At 42.2% G+C, this 12,666-nt stretch overlaps 3 protein-coding genes and 1 long non-coding RNA gene across 6 annotated transcripts; 2 read left to right on the forward strand and 2 right to left on the reverse strand.

The window, feature by feature from the left end:
* The first annotated feature begins 133 nt into the window (after nt 1-133).
* Nucleotides 134-1,773, forward strand: LOC135349520 (uncharacterized). Its single transcript, XR_010398927.1, has 5 exons — nt 134-456; nt 526-663; nt 717-1,295; nt 1,390-1,512; nt 1,579-1,773. It is a non-coding gene; the product is annotated as an uncharacterized LOC135349520 (long non-coding RNA).
* On the reverse strand, nt 1,705-3,115 carry LOC135349519 (protein MIX23-like). Its single transcript, XM_064548055.1, has 5 exons — nt 2,997-3,115; nt 2,818-2,943; nt 2,452-2,598; nt 2,043-2,102; nt 1,705-1,849 (listed from the first exon to the last, which is right to left on the reverse strand). Exons 1-5 carry the CDS (start codon nt 3,054-3,056, stop codon nt 1,802-1,804), a joined length of 441 nt encoding a protein of 146 aa, XP_064404125.1. The 5' UTR covers nt 3,057-3,115; the 3' UTR covers nt 1,705-1,801.
* Nucleotides 3,116-3,173: 58 nt separating this feature from the next.
* On the forward strand, nt 3,174-9,188 carry LOC135349514 (non-POU domain-containing octamer-binding protein-like). Of its 3 annotated transcripts, XM_064548046.1 has the most exons (7): nt 3,174-3,551; nt 3,681-3,982; nt 4,299-4,394; nt 4,727-5,051; nt 5,510-5,602; nt 8,847-8,890; nt 8,964-9,188. In XM_064548046.1, exons 1-6 carry the CDS (start codon nt 3,174-3,176, stop codon nt 8,850-8,852), a joined length of 1,200 nt encoding a protein of 399 aa, XP_064404116.1. In that variant the 3' UTR covers nt 8,853-8,890; nt 8,964-9,188. The 3 variants fall into 3 exon arrangements, with proteins under 3 accessions (XP_064404116.1, XP_064404115.1, XP_064404117.1); XM_064548045.1 differs by lacking the exons at nt 8,847-8,890; nt 8,964-9,188 and adding an exon at nt 7,131-7,392; XM_064548047.1 differs by lacking the exons at nt 5,510-5,602; nt 8,847-8,890; nt 8,964-9,188 and adding an exon at nt 7,131-7,392.
* On the reverse strand, nt 8,819-12,536 carry LOC135349513 (CCR4-NOT transcription complex subunit 11-like). The gene is made up of 10 exons (XM_064548043.1): nt 12,380-12,536; nt 11,729-12,068; nt 11,357-11,514; nt 10,949-11,078; nt 10,488-10,685; nt 10,217-10,296; nt 10,089-10,158; nt 9,498-9,602; nt 9,163-9,213; nt 8,819-9,047 (listed from the first exon to the last, which is right to left on the reverse strand). The coding sequence occupies exons 1-10, from the start codon at nt 12,514-12,516 to the stop codon at nt 8,934-8,936; spliced, it is 1,383 nt and encodes a 460-aa protein (XP_064404113.1). The 5' UTR covers nt 12,517-12,536; the 3' UTR covers nt 8,819-8,933.
* Between the last annotated feature and the right edge of the window lie 130 nt (nt 12,537-12,666).

Here is a 12,666-nt window from a genome sequence, read left to right on the forward strand (position 1 = left end):
TAATATTATGTATAGATCTAATGGTATTCATTGCCATGTGATTTAATTAAGGGGAAAATAGCATTTTGGCCTTATGATTTTGGTCAATATTGATTAGATCTGCTGAATGAGATTTTGGTCACATTTTGGGAAGCCCCATCCATCCACTTCCCGTTGTACACACAGATAAAAAGCTGTAGACATTTCTGAGAGTATTATTACATCTCTTTCCACAAATCATCAATGGCTGTCCCATGTTTCTGTACCATGGAGTCAATTGAAGACTACGTTGTGATCAACCAGCAGGAGTCTACTACAACTGCTCCTAATAGTAAATTTACTGCCCTGTTTGTATCCAATGGTCAGAGCAACCTTGTCCTGAGGACTAATGATTGCTGCACTGAGTGTAACTGGAGGGACTTCCCCAATCATGATGGAGATGACCACTCTAACAGGGCACACAGCATCTTTCTGAATGTGAGTCAATAACTGGATTGACAAAACTATAGTAGCTAGGTATTATGTCGGATTTCTATAATCATACAGATACATGAGAAGATTCAAGAGAATCGAGCGGCTGTACCCCCTCCAGCACCTCGAGTTACTAAGCTTGATCTCACAGGGTACAAATACCAACTGGCATCCACTTCTGATGACACATTCCACAGTTTCTACTTTCTAAGGGTAAGCCCCTGATAATTATTGAATAAATTTCTTCATTATTGTATTGCTTGTAGATACATGCTGGAGACAATTTCTACCTATATGTGAAAGTTGGTGTTACGAAGCAAGAGTATACACCAGCTAAATTGCTCAGACTCTCAAGCAAAATAGACAGAGTCACATGCGATTAAACAACGCATTAAACAACGCATTATTAAACTTATTCATTATCTTATTTTCTCAATAGTGTATTAATTTGTGATTATGTATGCTGTTTAAATGAACCGACTTGCTAAGCACTTACAGCAAGGGAAATTCCCCACATGTAATCCAGCCCTGCCCACCAAATGAGCGATGACTCGACAAATAACTAGCTACATAGTTGCAGTAATGCAGTAATGAGCACTCCATGCTTGTGTTCCCTAGAGGCTACCCTAAAGGACTATGTCGTCATAAGTGACTCCAGGAGCCAGCACACTCCACCAGAAGACATGGCTACCCCAAAGTCTCCAGGGATGTTCAAACTAGCACTCATGCACGTATCCCACTTTGTCCTGAGGAGAGACGATTGCTGCATACAAGACGGATGGACTGATTATCCCGATGACAGCGATCCAGATCATTCAATACATGCACACCACATTTTTCTAGAGGTACTCTATGTGTAGACTGCAATAATAGTAATACATGTCAATATCTAGAGCACACGTACACACGCCCATTATCGCAATTTATGCACTACACTAGTTGCACGAGAAGATTCAAGAGAACCGACGTACACTACATCCACCTGTCACAACACTCGACCTCAAGGGGTACAAGTACACAATGAGATCTCATGGGCAGTACACAGGATATTACTATCTACGGGTAAGCATCAATCTACTCCGATAATCAGCAATGCATTTCAGTGCAATTATTGATTATTCTGTACAGATACACGCTGGAGACAATTTTTATCTCTATGTGAAAGTTGGTCTGACAAATGATAACTATGCTCGTATTAAACTGTTGAGACTAGCCAGTACTGAAGAAAAAGTCACTTCAAAGTAATCACCAATGTCACTTTTTGTTAATTCTTTCACTATTTTGTCAACCAGCAAAAAATAATACTAATCACATGATAATTAACGGCAAACTGATACTATAGACTTGTGTGCTAAAAGTCTGGAGGCTTATATGATTTCCAGCACCTTTCACGAAATACCTGTGCATGGGGAAAGAAATGTTTAACAATGGGAGGAATCAAATTAGGATGCCTAGTACAATGGTGCCTGTATTGAACAATTATGTAATCTACATTCAAGTAAACAACCTTTAAGGTCTGGTAACAAACTTATTTGAAGCTAGGACTATTAGAATCAGTGGAAATAACAATAGAGTTGGACATATGTACAAACCTTCATGCTTCTCTCCTTGACCACCTCCTCCACACCCAGCTCACTCTTCATTAGTCGAAGCTGTTTATATAAGACAATCACAATCTCTTTAATAGGACATTCAATAAATCACATGCTAGCAATTTGTCTACAATATGTTATAGTGCACGCTCAATTAATCTTGGGCCATCTTAATTTCAAAGGGTACCCATCAAAATCGGTACAGGTGTGGTATCATGAGTTAAAGTTATTCTTGATTGATTAATGAGGCTAAAATTTCCCCAAAATGACTGTATCTATCAGACACTAGTCATAAGATCAACACACACACACACACACGCGGCGCAACACTATACATGAATAATAAGCAAAGTTTTCTAAACAGTACATATCTTTATGAATCAACAGATTGTATAACAGATTGTCGTACCTTAGTTTGCTCTTTTCTCAGTTGTTTTAATATTACATTGCTATCTCGCTCATTGTCTCGTTGCTCCCTGAACATTGCGACCTGATTGGTCGTTTCATCCACACACTTCTGAATAGCACTCGAGCGACTTTTATACAGTGACTGGAGCTAAAGGAATGAGTAGAAATAAGTCAATAATGGACCAAAACTCTAAACAGAGTAACTGAATCTATGATAACTTTATAATTTTTTAATCATTGGCCGGGTACGCATTAATTAAATTAATAACTAAAGTCTATAATAATAATTTAGTGAAGGGTCTAATGGTCGCTCAGCACAATCTTATTAGATAAATAGGACAGACATCTCATACACCAGTCATCGCACCTGTTGGTAGAGGTCCTTACAGTGCTCTGTGGCACTGCCCTGCTCTGAGAAGGAGGTCGTTGGTAGACTCGTGTTTAGTTTGTAAATAATCTTGTCATCGTCGGCTCTCAGTAGTTGCAGAGCTTCCTGTGAGACCAAGGACAAAGTAACACATCACATCAGACCCATAATCTCTTTACCTTGAATTCAGAGAACTCTCTACAAGGTAACTGCTGCACCTCCTCCCCTGCAGTAGACATATTGTGTGCCACGTGGGTAGCAAGGAATCACGTGATACAGGCCAGGTGAGAGTTGAAGGTTCGAATCCGTGTTTTTAGAGTTTTATCTCTCCTTTTTTTGCTCATTTCTAGTCAACAATGGCTCACAGAGGCGGTGGTGGCTACACAAGAGGCAACATGGCATTCAGACAGAGGGGACGCTCCTCTGGGTCGCCATATTGGAAGGACAAGCCAAGACACCAGCAGGATAATATCGACACAGGACCAGTGAATGTGGCTCTTCCTTCAACCCCGAGTTCGAGTAGAGAGGGCGCTAATCAGACAATCAAGACTGAGCAGTCGCCAGTCGAAACAAGACCTAAAGAAATCAAGAAATTCTCGAACAAAGCTCGAGTCTTCATCGCTAACCTCCCTAGGGAAATGTCGGAGACTGAGTTGAGGGAGCTGTTTCGACCGTACGGTGAAGTTCAGGAGATATTTATTCAGAAAGAGAAAAGCTTTGCATTCTGTCGAATGGTAAGGACATCTGTAAAGATCGATCATGATTTGATAACCTTATCTTCGCGGTGTGTGCTTCCTACTATACAATACTTACCGTATTTTGAATAAATGCCCATTTATTATTCTTCTCCACACACGTACTAGGCATACAAGAGTGAGGCAGAGAGTGCTATTGCTGCCCTCAATGGCATGGTTGTCAAGGGGCGTGACCTCAAAGTCCGATTTGCCGTTAGCAGCAGTCTAGTCAAAGTAGAAAACATTCATCCATTGGTCTCCAATGAACTGCTTAGTGATGCCTTTGCTCAGTTTGGAGAGGTTGAGGAGGCCGTTGTGGTGACAGATGATAGGGGCAAGTCAAAGGGATGTGGGATTGTCGAGTTTGCACGCAAGCAGTCAGCAATGAACGCTATATCACAGTGCAGGAACGCACCGTTCCTCCTCACAAGGTGGGTGTGTGTGGGGGGTGGATGTGTGGGCGTGTGGGTGTGTGTTGTAATGACTTGTCCAATTGCCCCTGATTTGTATACTGCGTACAAGAACAAAGCTTTTCATCACTATACAGAGGTTGCCTTTGTTGAGGTACACACCAGCTGTTCATTTTGAGACCTGGGTTCCTGGCCTTTACAATGTATATCACATTTGGCCTCTCTGTAGTTAAAGCCTATCATTGCGATTATCACAGCAGTGGTGTAAGTATTTACTGCTAGCTGATCATAATGTACTTGTACTAGTGTGTGATGTACCAGACCCCCCCCCCCCCAGGAGTCCAATCCCGGTGGTCGTGTCAGAGTACGAGAGAGATAATGAAGAGGAGGGGCAATCAATCAAGAACATAACCAAGAATCAAGTCTTCCACAAGTGAGTACCGTATATGCTTGATCAGAGGCCGCTCTCAAATAGTAGCCTCCTTTGTCAGCAAAATGAAACATTTAGTTGCTGCGGCTTCTGATCAAGCATATACCGTATGTGTTTTCCTACCAAGAACTGTGCCTTAGAAAGTTGAGTGCCCAATGCCAAAACTTTAATTGGGATTGCCCGATTTCAATAAAACAAATGAGTAGCTAAAAGTTAGCGCTAGCACACGAATGCTTAACTCAAACGTTTAATTGGGCCAAGTACTTTTTACCTGAAAACTGTCCCTTTCATGTACGTAGGTTAACTTTATTGCTATACTTACTGTTCACTTGCAGTGAGTGCGATATTGGCCCGAGGTTTGCCAACCATGGAGATGTAGAGTTCATTATAGCCAATCGCTGGAAGGTTGTGTTTGACGATGAGAAAGCACAGAGAGCTGAACTGGAAGCTCGTATCAAAGACAACAGAGCGGCTGTTCGAGATGCATTGTCTAATGTCCACGAGCAACACAAGACTGAGATGTTGCGACAAGAGTTAGTACATCATCAGCAACAACAGATGAGGCTACTACAGCAGCTGAGTGAGCGTGAAGGTGGTGGTTTGATGCCCCCCATGCCCTCTGGACTACCACCACCACTCTTCCCAGGAGATAGGCAAGAGGTATGTGTGGTTACTCCTTACATCTATATATACCCGTATGTATGCACTTGCTGTCTGTGTTCTGTTGGCTACATGTGAGCACTTGTCGTCATGACTAGAAGCGTTTCAAGGTTCAAGTATACATGTAATTGCTATGTCTCCTACAATACTCCACTTACCGTATAGCGGGTTATTTTTTCGTAAAATTTGGAAATTTTTGTAGATTTCGTGTTGAAGAGCATCATACAAAAATAAAACTAAGAAATTATATTCTACTGCAATAGAATCAACGTCACTATCCTGAGCTGTACGAAAATATAAATGGGTCGTTTGCACGAAAATTTGCACCAACGAAAATTACCCGCTATACGGTATATATAATTATGTCATGATAACTTGATAGCAGCACCATTTGCTGCATCTGTACAGTACTACACTGTACATGTACCATACTCGACACATGATGGTGTATGTTGTAGGGTGTCCCTGATCCCGGCGCTATTACAATCCCTGGTCTGGGAGGCCATGGCTCCAATGGAGGTGGTCTGTTCCCTCAGCCTCTAATGGGACAGGTGAGGGTTCTAGTGTACCGGTCTGATTAGCTTAGTGGAGGTCTGGTGTCAGAGCATTTACATTGTAGATATGGCATTATGCAGAGAGAGCATTCTGAAGGTGCTTGTGCTGTTATGTGGTCAACTTTGAGGCTTGTACCTACAAAATGTACCTACGTGTGTACTCTATCATAATTATACTCTTGGTCTCTACCGTATAGTGGGACATTTTCGTGGAAGTGCCTCTAAAAACATTTTAAATTCGCGCTATTTGGTCAATGATGTTGTGTCTTCCGTTAGCATTTCATGGACCTAATTTTTGTGGAGGATTGCTAACCCTCAAAAACAGGGAAAATTGACCCTTTCCCAGCTTCTTAAAAATCCAACCATAAACTGTAACTATTTCTTAGGTAGCCTCGACCCTAGGGGTATTATGACACTATCATCGTAACCTAGCAACTGACCACCCCCAACTAATTAACAATTGTTTACAATTATGCACTGTATGAAGGCAATAAAGACATACTTATAATATAAAGTGTTCCCAATGTTCTCACAGTGACATGGTTCAATCAGGGTCCTTGTCTGTGCGGTCCTATCGGCAGACATCCTTTTCCCGGGAAATGTTTTTTACAAGTTCAATGGTGGCTCATGATGTTCACTGCCGTACTAACTAGCCCAAGCAAACCTTTACTGTGGCTATCAAGACTACGAATGATATACTCTTGTTACTTACCAGGTTCTGGAATTTGGTCCATCTCAAGAGCTTCTTCCTTTGGCTCTTCATACTCTTAACTTCTAGCTTGAACTCTGAAAGGTAGCTTCCTGTCTAGCTATGATCCCAGTCACTGTCCTCTGACTCAACAAGGAGGCCATAAGCATTGTTATTCTCACTGTCTAGCTGCTCTAGAACCTTGCAGAGGTTATTCTACGAAGATCTTGTAGCATATCAAATGGTTCTTTTCTTTCGACTATACTGTAACTCAGACAGGATATATAAAATACCACGTGAAAGAGCAGCTCAATGCGCATGTGCTGGTATCTACAGCGTGCACAGTGATTTTTTGACGTTTATGCCATGCCGGCTAAAGCTAGAGGAAAAAATTTCGCGCTATACGGTATAATTATGTCATAATTATTCTACCTCTTTTAAAGTTGGTGCTTTTGATGCATGCGCATTAGTAGAAATGTCTGATTGTAGAAAGATCAAACTGTGCTGGTGGGTCTAACCGTATAGCGGGTAATTTTTGAGGGTATAATTTTTCGGGAATTAGCAATTTTTGTGAATTTCGCGTTTTAGCAGACTTGTATATTGAATAAACATTTTCGCAGCTTGATAAAACCGCGAAATCCACAAAAAAAATTAGCCCTTGAAAATTACCTGCTTTACAGTATATAATTGTTAAGTGAAGCCTGTCCCATTGTGATCGCCTGAATATTGTGTGTTGCTATTGTCTTCATCCTTGTTGCCTGCTGTACACTGTCTCTGTGTGTGTGTGTGGCCAGCTTGTGCTGTGATTGCTGACTAAGCACTCTGTGTCTTTTCCAGCATGGTTTTGAGAAATTCCGTTGACGTCGAAGACTAGCGATGTTCTCAAGCTACTAAAAACTGACTAACTATTTTTCGTACTACGTATAACCGCTGTGTTAAGCTTGTATTGTTACCACTTAATTGGCCTGCTTGTGTTCGAACCTCCGGAATTGATAAGAGTAAAAATAATTATGTTATTAGTATAATTATTGTTATCGTATTTATCTCATGACATTCTATGCACTGTAATTGTCTTACATAGGTCTTCCTCTCAACTCTGTGAAGTGTGGTTGTTTTTTGCATGGAGAACTGAAAGTATGCTGATTATACTGGCTTTAGTATTTATAGTAGTATAATTAACTCGAGGCGTGCCCGGCGCCACGGGTTGTAGTAGTCCGTTGGTTTGTTTGTTTGTCTAGCCTTCAGATGTTTATTCTAAAGCTTTGCTGTCGAATGCGAGCACAAAAGCTGTGCACGTTGGCTGCACTAGCTAGCTACACATGTGGCCTTATTCGAGGCACTTATTTGCAGCTGAAGTGATCCCGTACCAGGAACAATGGAAAAGGGTCACTAAAGTAGAAATGTGATTGCAAATTGTTGTCTTGGAAGGCTTCTTTGCATGCTGAACATAGTGTTATTCATCAACAAAAACAGCAGAGAATTTCTAGCTTGTTTGTTTGTGATTCTGAATATGTTTAATGTGGTGTATGTACAGCATCGATAGACTCAACATAACAAGTTGTTAGTTTAAATTGCAGCAGATTTTCTCAAAAAAACTTCGTTGTCGAATAAAAGTGAACAAAAGAACTTTTCTGTTGGCGGCTACCAGAGCACCTGCAAAATCTGGAAGAAGTGCTAGCAAGATTGAAGAAGTTTGGTCTAAGGGCCACGATGAGCAAATGCTAGTACTATCTACGGCTTTGATTTGAGACATCAAAACTATGTCTACATTGTAGTCCTACGCATCTTCATGTGAAGACTGGTTTGGTTTAAAGATATTCAAAATACACAAGATTTTATTGTGAATTGTTCTATTATGACAATGTCGTTAGATGTGGAGGTGATGCACTCAGCACACAATAATATTTTGTATGAACTGTTTTCGACTTGCATGTTATCTACTTTAATTACTAATTATACAACCCTGACTAACATTGAGGGTTCCGCACTTTAGTGCGCTAGTGTAATAGTGTGGTAGCAAGGTTGATACACTCATAATATAGTAATAATTAGAGGGTTTAGTTGTTTTGTCTCTGAGCATTAGTCAGCTTCAGTGGCTGAGGAAGAACTGTCTTTACAATAATAATGCATTGCAGCCTGGGTGAAGAATAAGGGGGAGGCTTTACGTGTCAATTTACGTTATGAGTTATGTGTTTGGAAGTCTATGAGATAGTCTGAGTCGACGTGCGTGTGACCTGTACTCTGTACTTCTGGTAAGGCAGTGTAAGTTGCTGTTGCATAGCATTTCACCTATTGACTAGATTGTCCTGCATTAAAAAGAGTCAGTATTTTTAAGTACGTTAGGTAAAGATGGCCTCGATTTGTTAGAATTAAGTGAATATACTACCTTAAGATTATGGTAATAGATTATTTTACTAATATTGTTACAAGCTGAATATTTGCTGCTTTGCACTGTTTTACATTCAACCAAGCAAGAATGCAATGCGTGCCTCCCCCCACTATGTACTATTATTCACAATCAAATGTTTTGACAATGCATGATACCATTCTTAGGTATGAACAAGTGAGCAGCAAAAGTCATGATCATCTTTGGATAGGTGAGTACAAACAATTGATCACAACCAATCAACAATGCAATAACTATTTCCCTGCACTTTGTTCATTGTCCAGTGCCTTGAGGAGTCGGTAAAGGGCAGCAGCTTCTTTGATACGTGCATACTCCACACAAAAGTCCTGTATCTCCACGCTCTCATCCTAGAGGAACAAACACAAACTATTATTATTTGCTGATTATTATTGCTGACATGTTGTTACTGAACATTGTTGATAATCATTAATTTGTGTGCTGAATGTGCTTGTGTTTGTTTACCTGAACATTAATAATCTTGTTCCTGATGAGAGATTGTAGGAACACACAAACCTGCATCAACATGAACATGATGATGAACATGAAACATAGAGCAATCAGTTGTCAGTAATAAACAAAAAGTGCAGATATTGACAGCTGTGTACGTATATAGTCGTATTATTTTGTGTAAACACTTTTGCATGCATGCACGCTTAATTAATAGGATGGTTTTTCCTTGTCTGCTAATTAATATTAAGAGCCACTGCATAATTATGATATTCAGGCTAAGATTGCTACTATTAGACACATAATAAAGCATAACACATGCTATACTATAGCTATCGTTGTGGTCTTACCAGTCTGACCAGTCTGTTCTGGATGGACTTGTCAGTGCTCTCTCTACACCGCCTGATACAGTTACTGATATAGAGGTGGAGGAACTCTGGTGGAAGGTCGACAGCCTGTGGGGGGGGGGGGGGGGGGCAGGTGACATTATGCCTCCAGTATACTTGTCACCTCACTTGAATATAATATAAGTCAACCAATAGCTATATACAGTGTATACAGTGGGAATACACTACAGGCACATTACTTGAATTCTATGCATTCAAATTAAACGATTTTTATGATTTTCTGAAACCTTAGAAAGGAACCTTTCAAATGGTTCAATCATTAATGTTTCTCTAATTATTTTGCAAATTTTGGCCCAATACCATGGATGGTCCAAGGCAGAAAAATTACCTCAACAGATTGAAACACGTCATTTGAAAGGCCTCTTTCTATAAGCTTTCAGAAAATGGATCCTAAGTTATGGCTGTTGAAAGATGTACAATCCCCCCCCCCTTCGTTTAATCAATGGTTTGGGGACTCTTTCAGCTGCCATACACACTTGAGATAGTGCTGCTTTTTTGTTTAGGTAAAAAGGGTTGCAGTAATCCAGTACCTACCGTGGTCAGTCTATTGACAACTTCCATCGAGTGCAGAGACATCTCCATATTGAGCAGTGCAGCCAGGTACCTGTGCGAGTGGGTGGGGTAGATACAGAGTGGGTGTGGCTGGGATGGGTGTGGCTTACTCTTCCATCTGGGTGGAGTTTATTAGCTTGAGGAGAGCTTCGATAGCAATGGTCGGGTTCTTCTCGACAAGTTGAGATAACTGCAACAGAGATAACAGGTTTGCTAATACAGACACAAACTAGGCCAGGCTAACACTGATACTACCTAGATACACATGAACCCAGCAGAGCGTATGCTTATTAGTTGGATTAGGAAGTACACGTTTACTTACAATAGCTAACTATGTGCACACAGCAGACTAGCTGGTAGTATAACTGCTGTCACAGCTACCTTGGCAGGAGTGAGTCCGATACTATGCACGAGTCTCTGGTCACTGTCAAAGGCTTGAGAGAGGAAGCTCTGCTCGGGAGGGGAGAGGGCATCTTTACAGGCCTTCTCAAACAGGGTCTTTGTCTCAGAGCCACTGGCACACATGAGGGAGTCCCACTGGATAGAGTGGTTGCTCTCAATCGGGTTGAGCCACGTCACCTGAGGAGGGGGGGGGGGGGTAGCAACGTGAAACAGACACTCTCAACACTGTGGTCAGTACACAAGCAAAGGCTATTACAGTCTTGGTGGTCTAGCTGGGAAATTTGGGCCAAATCAAAGTTTTAAGTTAAACATGTCCTGAACTTACTTTTAGCTACTAGGAAATGTTTGTATCATTGAAATTGGACCGTCTAAATTAAAGTTACAGGTACTCAAAAAGAACACACTTTTCAAACTAAGACTTCATCAACTAACTGTTGTACCTCATTTTCGCACGTGTAGAGAGGGGGTAGGGGACGTTCAAATGAGGGTTCAAAGGGCACCTCTATGATCTGGTCAGCTCCACACATGATAGTCTCAGCGACACGACCAGCATCAGCCGGAACACGACGCCTACACAAAGGAGAACACAACATCATGACATCATACTAACTGAAAATGGAAGTGTTCATAGAAACAGCCAGTTTAATCTAAGAACTAATATTATATCGTTTTATTAGATAATTCTATGGCCACACAAAGTTATCCGCATTCAAGTATACCCGATCAAACATGTAAGTGTGTATAAATGTGGGACCAATCAAAAGATCAATCCCTTTTATTACAAAAGGCCACTCAAAATAAGGTATCCCCGATCAAACAAGTACATGATGTAATTACACCAGTCCCACCTTGGCAGAGCTGGGTCAGCCATAACACAGGACATTCCGATGAGGGAGGAGGGAGGCACATCAGCCAGGGGTAGGAGGGACAGGAGAGTCGACTTGTCCACAGGGGGCAGGGATGATGGGTCTACAGTCGCTATGGACACAGGCGTCTTCTTGTACAGCTGTGTGTGTGTGTGTGGAGTGTGGGAGGTGTGTGTGTGTGTGGAGTGCGGGGTATGTGTGTGTGTGTGGGGAAGGTAGAGTGTGGGAGGTAGTGTGTGTGTGGGGGGGGAGATGTGTGTGTACGTGTGTGTGTGTGTGTGAGACGTGTGTGGGGGTGTGTGAGACATGTGTGGGGGTGAGAGGTATCAAAACAAAGTGCAGCCCATCACGTACATCTCTGGGTGTGGTGGTGGCCAGGAGCTGCCCCAGAAACCACTCCTCCACGAGGGAGAGGCTCAGCCCACTAGTCGGCTGCTCCTCCCTCTCTCTCGGCTGTAACAACTCGGCAAAAAAGTACGAGAATGGATTGGGAGAAAGGTCGTTTCTGTACGCCTCATAGAGTAGGAAAATGGCCGCTAATCTTTGTGGGGGGGCTGGGAGGAGGTCCCTCATTTGAATGAGCACTACTAATGCATTCAGTACTCTGAATGAGTCTTGTTTAGAGAACTGACGATTGAAGGTTGAGGTCAGCGTCTCAAGACTAGACGATCCCAGTGTCTCCTCCGATAACAGTCTAGAGTGTGTGGTGTGGGGGGGGTGTATGTGTTAGCAGTGTGTGTGTGTGTGGTGTGGGGTGGAGGGTACGTGTTAGCAGTGTGTGTGTGTGGTGTGTGGGGTGGAGGGTACGTGTTAGCAGTGTGTACGTGTGTGTGGGGAGGGGTACGTGCGTGTTAGCGCGTGTGTGAGTGTGGGGGAGGGGCGGGAGTGTACGTGTTAGCAGTGTGTGTGTGTGTGTGTGCGTGTGTGGTGAGGGGCCGGTGCTGCACATGTATCAGCTCAGAGTTCTATGCTACAAACAACACCACATCATCATGTTACACTCACGATAAGAGAGACGAGAGTTCTTTAGAGGAGAGAGCCATGCTTTGTGTTCTTATCCCGCAGAATTTGTTACCATTTAATACCCGTAGATGGGCTGACCTGTCCCCAGCCCTATAGTTAAAGGGGGAGGAGCTGGCCATGGGAAGCCAACAAATGCATTACGTAAGGACTACGGTTTGGAGCTAGCCTCGAATCATGCAGACCGATTAAATAATCGGCCTGGTCTCGAGGCTAGATTGGTGCTTAGTACTCTGCAATCTGATTGGTGCCGCATGATTTTCTGCAGCAAA

This window comes from Halichondria panicea, chromosome 16 (genome assembly GCF_963675165.1).
Source record: "Halichondria panicea chromosome 16, odHalPani1.1, whole genome shotgun sequence".
NCBI classification, from domain to species: domain Eukaryota; kingdom Metazoa; phylum Porifera; class Demospongiae; order Suberitida; family Halichondriidae; genus Halichondria; species Halichondria panicea.